This window comes from Paroedura picta, unplaced genomic scaffold (assembly GCF_049243985.1).
Source record: "Paroedura picta isolate Pp20150507F unplaced genomic scaffold, Ppicta_v3.0 Ppicta_v3_sca26, whole genome shotgun sequence".
Lineage (NCBI taxonomy): Eukaryota > Metazoa > Chordata > Lepidosauria > Squamata > Gekkonidae > Paroedura > Paroedura picta.
Genome location: NW_027518623.1, coordinates 410,585 through 419,034, shown reverse-complemented (window position 1 = coordinate 419,034; position 8,450 = coordinate 410,585). Strand labels below are relative to the sequence as shown.

Genomic DNA, 8,450 nt, shown 5'->3' with positions numbered 1-8,450 from the left:
AGTGCTGCAGTTCCCAAGATGTCTCTCCTTATTTGGCTAAGACAAGGCTAGCGTATTGTGAAGAGCAAAGGGGAAAGAGATGTTCCCCTACTTGACGACTTCAAGCGAGCGATCACTATGACAGATCTCATTTTAAGTGCCCCTGCTGTTTAAGCTGTGATCATCGCTATGAACTAGGAAAATTTCTAACGTTCCAACCCGAAAAGAAGACGTTCTTCATCCATTTATTAAAAACAGAGCCCAAAAGTAGGCAGGCAGGCAGGCACACAAAAGACATGTCAGTGTGGTGCAGTGGTTCTTAACAGCGGCAGACTCGAATCTGGAGAACCGGGTTTGATTCCCCCACTCGTTCACACACAGCCAGCTGAGTGACCTTTGGCCAGTGACAGTTCTCCCAGAACTCTCCCAGCCCCACCTACCTCACAGGGAGAAAGAAGGGAAGATGATTTGAGACACATAAGGCCTGCTGGGTGATGGGCCAGTTACAGTTCTCTCAGAGCTCACTCAGCCCCACCTACCTTACAGGGTAGGGGAGAGAAAAGGAAACGTGTTTGTAAGCTGCTTTGGGTAATGAAAAGTGGGGTATAAAAAAACCAGCTATTCTTTTCCCCCTCCTGCAAAAAGAGGACATCTGGCAAACTTAGTTAAGACCAGTTTATAAGCTCCTGCATGAGGAGTGGAATAAGAAAGGATGAAACATTTCTTGGATATTCCAAGCAAGTGAATCGTTGTTACTCATGATGTATATATTTCCTGCATACTGCAGGGGGGGTGGACTAGATGACTTTGGAGGTCCCTTCCAACTCTATGAATCTGTGTCTAAATGGAACCTCCATAATCAGAGGCAGTGTATTTCTGAGTATGTACTGAGGGGGCAAGGGACATCTGCAATGCTGGACTAGATGGACCACCTAGCCGCTCTGATGTTCAAATCTCCATGCACATAGAAAAATAGCATGTAAGGGAATCCTAACTTTTTTTTTCTTGATGTGCTAGATTTCTGGTTGCAAGGCGCTCATTTGAACATGGTGCAGCTTGAAGTGTTGCTGTCCAGGCTTTACATCTGGTTACATATATACTGACCCTTATTCGAACAAAACCTTTGTTAAGGCAATTTCCTGTTCCTTTGCCATATCAGTTCAATTTTCATAAGGAGATAAGTTTTAACAAAGCAGCGACTTTGCCATGGGGGAAACCTCAGCATTCATAACGGGCTTCCCCCCCCCCCCCAGCCATCTATGGTTTCTTTTTTAGGTGCTCATCTCTTTTCCTGTGTTTTGCTTTTCGCCCTTTTTCTTCAGCCGCAGTTCCATTTGCTTCCTGATGATGGAGCACTTTAACAGGTAATCATTTCAGGTGGCTCTCCGTGGACGGGGTTGGTTGTCCCCCTCCCCCAGGTTGCAAAGATGTTCTTGGTTTTCATTAAGTGCATGTTATGCACCAACTCCGGTCAACAGATCATAACATCACAGAGAAACGGCTTTGGGGAGGGGTCCTTCCGAACGGGGAAGGTGTGTATGCATGCATGCGTGTGTTCTCATGCTTAATTTTTTGACGGACAACAGGAAGGTACAAGGACCGGTGATCCATAGCAGAAGCTTGTCAGATCCCTGGAATTTTACCCAGTGAGCACACCTGGAATTAGCAGTCAAAGCAGTTTATTGAGACAGTGACATGAAGCTCAAGATTATTCCTGCTGAAGCTGAATTGGTTGGCAATCCATCCATCAGTCCCAGGCAGCCCCACCCCCCACAGACATAAACACACCCTGGTCAAAAAGGCGGGATCCGTTCCCTGGGGAAAGGCAGACTCCCCTGTCCCCATGATAAGTGTGCACCCTGCCTTTGCACCCAGGTGCACATTATATCATTTTGTTCCAAGCTGACCAAGGTCAGGCTCATCCAGTTCCCCCAGCCAGCGTGATGTAGTGGTTAAGAAGTGGTTAAGAGCAGCAGCTTCTAATCTGGCAAGCCAAGTTTCATTTCCTGCTCCTCTATATGCAGGCAGCTGGGTGACCTTGGTTTAGTCGCAGTCCTGAGAGCCAGTTTGGTGTAGTGGTTAGGAATGCGGACTTCTAATCTGGCATGGCAGGTTCGATTCTGCGCTCCCCCACATGCAGCCAGCTGGGTGACCTTGGGCTTGCCACGGCACTGATAAAACTGTTCTGACCGGGCAGTGATATCAGGGCTCTCTCAGCCTCACCCACCCCACAGGGGGTCTGTTGTGGGGAGAGGAATGGGAAGGCGACTGTAAGCCGCTTTGAGCCTCCTTCGGGTAGGGAAAAGCGGCATATAAGAACCAACTCTTCTTCTCTTCTTCTTCTGATAGTGTTGTTCTAACAGAGCATTCCCCCCCTCCCCAGTATCTGTCGGTGTGTGGAATAGAAAATGCAGCTTGTCCTTCCGAGGGCTGAAAACACTCAAGTCCCTCCTTTTACCCCCCTCTATAAAGATGTCGAGGGGATTTCGAACACCGTCCCAATTTGGACAAGAGGCTGGTGGGAACAAACTGGAAAAGTAGGCAAATGAGAACAAGAAAGTAAGGAGAAGTGCAGAGGTCTACATCTGGGTCACAAGGACGAGAAGCAGGCCTGTTGGATGGTAGATCCATGGCTGGGGAGCAGTGTGTGCAAACGAGATCTTGGGGGACTTGTGGACTGTAAGCTAAATAGGAGCAGACCGACATGGCGAGAAAGAAGGCAAATGCAGGCTTGGGCTGTATCAACAGAGGCATCCTGCTGCAATCACAAGATGTTCCTCTGTGTACTGCATTGGTCAGACCCCACCTGGAGTCCTGTGTGCCGTTCTGGAGGACCCCCATTTCCCGCAGAAGGCAGGAAATCTACAACCACCTGCCTGCCACGGTGACCCCAATTCCATGCCCAAATGACGCCCACCCCTAGAATCCTTGGGAGAAATTTGCCTTCTGATCCCAAAGTGGAGATTGGCGCTTCCCTGGGCGTTCAAGAAAGGTCCACAAGAGCCAAGCACCGACACAATCTCTTCTGCCCAGCCCCTCACAATCTGCCTAAGTTCACAAAATCAGCCTCATCGCCACATTTCTTACGGACTTTCTTGGGATTATCCCAGCTCCCACCCTCCGCCAGTCCCCCACGCCGAACTGCTTGCGCTCAAACACTATGCTAGCTGTGGTTGGCTTGCTCCCAGGCGTGTTTTCTCCGAAATAAGCCCTAGAAAGTTTAGTCGGATGCACTTTCCGAGCGTGTGGTGCACAGAGAGGGATTCTTCCTCCCCCCCCTTCCCAAATACATCTGCGCAAAATAGCCGTCCCTCTGACCGCAGCCAAAGCTTATGAAACTTAAAGCGACTGTTTGTGCTGGCTTTCTTCCTTACGCTCTGTTCATTCAACAGGTTCCCCCCCCCCAAATAAAACAACCCCACATCCCCCCCTCTCCCGCAGTTCCCCCTTCTTTCTAGCAAGCCGGTGTCAGGTTCCAGCCCAAGCCGTGGTGGGAAACATGATATAAATAGAGAACCCAAAGGGGACGAAGTTTTGAGAAGAAAGCATGACATCATTTTGACTTTTCTCTCCACCCAAAGAGAAGTCAGATGGAGGTGTAGACTTGAGCCAGAGCAAGAAGGAGCCACGGGGAAGCTTAGGAGTCCGCCGGACCCGGGAAATCAGAGGAACCAAGACTCCAAAAGGCAGTTTGATCCTTGCAACTGCCCAGAGAAGTGAAATCTGAAAAGGAAGTTTAGCTGGAAGCAGTTTAAGAAGGTAAATCTCCCTGTGCAGGAATCTCTGCCCGTGACTCTGGATACTTTCCGGGGGATGGTTCCGTTTGCATCCAAGAGGTTCCTTCTCCTCTGCTGGATCGGGATGTCTTTGCTGGCGACCCAAGTGCTCTACCTTTGAGGAAGGACCCAACACGGCTGCCTGGACTGGGAAGGGATTTCCCCCTCCCGCAAACCGATGGCATGGACTTTATCAGTCCCTTCCTTTGAGCCCGCCTCTTTCCAAAGGATACAAACTGACAAGGGGGATTAAAATTGCGACCCAGAAATCTCACCGGCCTTCCCCTCTTGGACGTGCTTTTCACCGTGAGGAAAGGAACGATGGAGAATTTGCTGCTGCTGCTCTATTTGCTGTCTCTGTTGGTTTTGTTACAGGTAAATGTTCTCAGCACCGCTGGCTTCCGTCTCCCTGTGGCTTGGATTTTTTTTGTGATCGATACTTTAGCTTCGTTTCCGGTTCATGTTCTGTTCTTCTTCTTCTTTTTTTTTTACCATACAGGTGTATGGGAATCACACCTGGCTGCACAAACATCCAGGTAAGGAACCTTTGATTTCCCACCCTTGAATTTAGAGAGGTATTCTGTGTCCTGCCCCCTCCTCCAAGAACCAGGTAACAGCTACGATTGTTCCCTCCTCTGCGTTTTTCTCACACCGACCCTGTGAGGTAGGTTGGATGAAGAGAAAGCGCATGGTCCATTGAGCATTGTGGAAAGGCGGGGACTTGAACCCCAGTCTCCCCAGTTCTGGCCTAACAGGAAAACCACCCTGACCGCAACTTGCTACTGGTCAAGTAATTGTTTCAGGGCAATGGAATGAAAAGGGGGAAAGCCAGAGAGCTGAGCTTACAGCTTTAAGCAAGCTAAGTATTTTCTGGTTGTGATATAGCTGGAGGACTAGATCCACCGGTTGAGTTGTGGGACATGCAGCGTGCTGTGAAATGCAGCATCTCAGAGCTTGCCAAACTGCAACGCTGAGTTGCATGCGTGCCTGCAACATCAAACGTCACGGTCGCAATAGCTTTTGGACCCAACTTCTCTACCGGTGCATGTCTCCCACCCCTGAAAAAACAGTGTGCAAAGCACGGTGTAGTTTCGGATTGTGATGGACTGTAGGTGTTGTCTTGTGTCCTGAAATGTCGGGCTGTCCTTATTTACCAGGGACAATCCCTGTCTTCTATTCCTCAATGCATAGCTGCTGTTCCAGATCTGTTAGTGGCAGCTGCTTGCACTGCCCTTCTTCAGGTTCCGTCTCCCGGCCTCCGGAAGTCAAATCCCATAGCGGGCGAGCGGAGCCTTGTCCACAGCGTTTATGCGTGTCAGTGCATGCGTGCAAAGGGTGAACCTCCCATGCAGAGTTCAGTCTGCAATTTCACACCCCGCCGCTGCCAAACCACGTTATGAACGGTCGATAGATAGATATACTATATTTTCTTAAAGCGCAAAGACTCATCACCTTCTTAGCACTGCGATCGATGGGAGAGAGACGGTTGCTCGGTAGACCAGGAGGGTGAGATCAGAGAGCTGTTAGGGACCTCCGGAATATGGATGTTTCAGGCGTGCCCGTTTTCCTCTGCGAAAGGTCAACTCTGCTTTCCGAAACCAACCAAGCAGACGGCCCCAAAACCAAAATCGAAACCCAGCGTCCAATTAACTCTGGCAGCCACTGAATTTTAGAATGTGTGTGAATTTTGCAATTTGTCCAAATTTTGCAACTTGTACGAATAATTTGGCGTTGCTCATTTGTGCCTTTCTTACAGAGCTGAATAGGCTCTCCCTAACCATGAGAGGGAGAGTAAATGTGGCATTGTAGTCCTACTCCTTTTACACAGGGATGCCAGCCTCCAGGTGGGACCTGGGGATCCCCTGGAATTACAGCGTACTTCCAGGCAACAGAGATCAGTTCCCCTGGAGGAAATGGTCTTTTAGAAGGTGGACCGTATGGTGTTAGACCCCTCCTCTCCCCAAATCCCACTCTCTATGCTCTACCTGCAAAGTCTCCAGGTTTCCCCCAATCTGGAGCTGGCAACCATACTTGAATCTGGAGCTGGCAACCATACTTTTTTAGGCACCCGCTGAGATTGCACAAACTGTTTCTCACACCATTTGAAACTGAGCTTCCTTATCCCAAGGACTAGAAACCTGCCTCTTTAAAATCCAAAGCAACAAAGCAGAAAGTCCTCAGCAGGTGGCATTGGGGTGTGGAAAGTCCTTTCCCCCACTTAAAAAAAAAATCTAAGCATTGATTCCTGTGGTTCTCTTTTTCTCTTTAGACAGAAGAATTTCTCTTTCATTTCTTTCTCCATTTTTCTGTTGCACCATAACCTTCGCAAGGTCCTTTGGTTTTCTAAAATTATTTTAAAAAATGCGACACCCTGCAGAGTGCTCTAGCAGGAGGTTCAGGAAGGCCTGGGAAGACCTTGCTTTTGAGCATCTGCAGACCGAAATTCGGAAATTCTATAGAGCCCCCTCTATAGTATACTCCAGGACTCGAATCGTTTGTGCTTAAATGTAATGAAGATTTTATTAATTAAGGAAGGGGTTCATTCCCCGATAGGACACCTGCTCCAACATCAAGAGCAAACCTTGACTCATTCTTCACATGGGGGGGATAATGCACTTTCATTGTGCTTTTGCAGCTGGATTTTCCTGTGCAGAACAGGGAAATCTACCTCTAAGGTGCATTGAAGGTGCATTAACCCCTGGGTGCAGAAGGGACCCTTGAAAGAAAAAGCTTCCACCCAAAGAATGGAAACCCTCCTCAGGGTTCAAGTGAATTGGTGGATGCATAGCAAGCTCTAAAACATTTTAACCGTTTTGGGATACTAGTTTAATGTTATTTACGACTGTTTTATTGACTGGCATGGCCCACTGTGAGCCTCACGGGAAGGGCAGGTTCTAAAAAACGAGATGATTATTGTTCTTATTATACGTTGTTAAAGCATTTTAACTGAAATTGTTGTTTGGTATTCTGATGTCCACAACCTGTCATGGATTCATAATGAAAACAAGCCAAGGAGCCCCTTGCTTTCTTTCCCTTCACCAGCCATGCCAACGTGAGAGAAGATCTATCTGTAATTTGTTGTGGGACAAATCCATGACGTGAAGAGTCCGTGCTTTGTTTCTTGTTTTATCCCCCCGGAATTAAACGTGGTTTAGAGTTTTAATTTGCAGGAAAGAAACCCGCGATCATTTTGGGTTGCTCTAACAAGCTGCAGGTTTTGGACAGACACACAAAGAGAAGAGAGGGAAGGGGGCTTGATCTCATTACATAAATTGACGGTGCGTTCCGGGCATCCGAATGCAAATCAAGACTTGATGAGAGGGTTATAGACGCTTCTGGTGGCGATTGTTGATTTGGAATTCATGTCTTTGAACCCTCACCTGGCTAGGAAAGGTGGGCCGCCCCTCATTCCCATTTTTAAGAATAGGTGCATATCAATTTTCTCTCTCTCAGCTGATTCAGGGTTTGCTCCAGTGCACCTCCTGAAAAGAAAAGAAAGAAAGAAATCCGGATTTCTGCTAACTGGTCCACATCCGTTTACACAAACAACATCTGCTTTCCGTGGCTGGGATGGATGCGCTAAATTCCGCATGTTTTATGCAACTGGGGATTTGAGGAGTCAGGAGATTGAGTGCTGGGATGTTTCCTGATACAAATCTTTCTGAGCTCGCTCTTGAGAGGCCATGAGAGCTGAGTGGTTGAGAGAGCTGGAGAAGAGGAGGACAAGGGGGATACGATATCTGCTGTTTGGCTACTTAAAAGGCAGGCCTCTTGAGGAGGGGTTGGGGCAGCTTGTTTACTGCAGCGTTTGAGACAAGGACGAGGAGCAGCGGGTTCAAATGACGGGAAAGGAGGTTCCACTGAAATATTAGAAAGCATTTTCTGACCAGGTGGGCTGTTTGTAGATGGGCTACGCTGCCGCAGTTGCTTGTGGAGTCTCCCTCATTGGAAGTTTTTCAGAGGAAATTGGATGAGCAGCAATCAAGAGTGTGTGATTTTTTTTTAAAAGTCCCTAAGATAGTGGCAGGCTGGACTGGATGACCCTTGGGTGACCCTTCAAGCTCTTGTGATTCTGAGCCTTGCAGCGCATTTTAAAAATTAAAGCCTTGGCTATCTTTGGGATGAACTCCCCCGGGGGGAATAAAAAGGGTTAATTGGTGGGGCAGCTGTGTGCTGTCCTGTCTTGAGCATAATAATTAATGAATTGAGGGGCGACCCCTGAAACAAGGGGCAGACGTGCATATGTGGAGCGGCTGGGAAGAAATCGATGAAGAGAGCTCCGTCTCTGCCTTCTGAAGGAGCCTTGACACATGCCATCCATAAAATAAGGAGGCCAGCAGCTGGGAAATGTCTGGAGATTTTGGGGAGAAGGGAAAAGGGATCTGAGGAAGGAGAAGGACTTCGATGGCCATAAGGCTGAGTCCATCTCCCAAAACAGCAATTTTCTTTCCAGGGGAACCGATCTCTGTAGTCTGGAGATTCCGGGGCATCTCCAGCCACCACCTGGAGGTTGGCAGCCCCTACCACCAAGCCTTTCTTGGCTCCCCTGTGGTGTTTTATCCCATGCCTGCTGCAGTATCATACAGCAGTATTGTACAGTGGATCACCAAATGACCAAGACCAGATCCCTTGGAGACACTGGCTGCTTTGCAAGGTGGTCTACATGGCATCTGGTCACCCTTAAGTCCTTCCCCT

General features: G+C 48.4%; 1 protein-coding gene across 3 annotated transcripts in view; it reads left to right on the top strand.

Moving 5' to 3' along the window:
- Window positions 1-3,246: 3,246 nt before the first annotated feature.
- ADGRD1 (adhesion G protein-coupled receptor D1) overlaps window positions 3,247-8,450 on the top strand; it is a 180,081-nt gene continuing 174,877 nt past the window's right edge. The window contains exons 1-2 of one of the 3 annotated variants that reach the window (XM_077318836.1): window positions 3,247-4,130; window positions 4,255-4,291. In XM_077318836.1, the coding sequence (XP_077174951.1) occupies window positions 4,077-4,130; window positions 4,255-4,291 (91 nt within the window). In that variant the 5' untranslated portion in view covers window positions 3,247-4,076. The remainder of the gene's footprint in view (window positions 4,131-4,254; window positions 4,292-8,450) is intronic. The other 2 variants (XM_077318834.1, XM_077318837.1) reach the window with 2 other exon arrangements.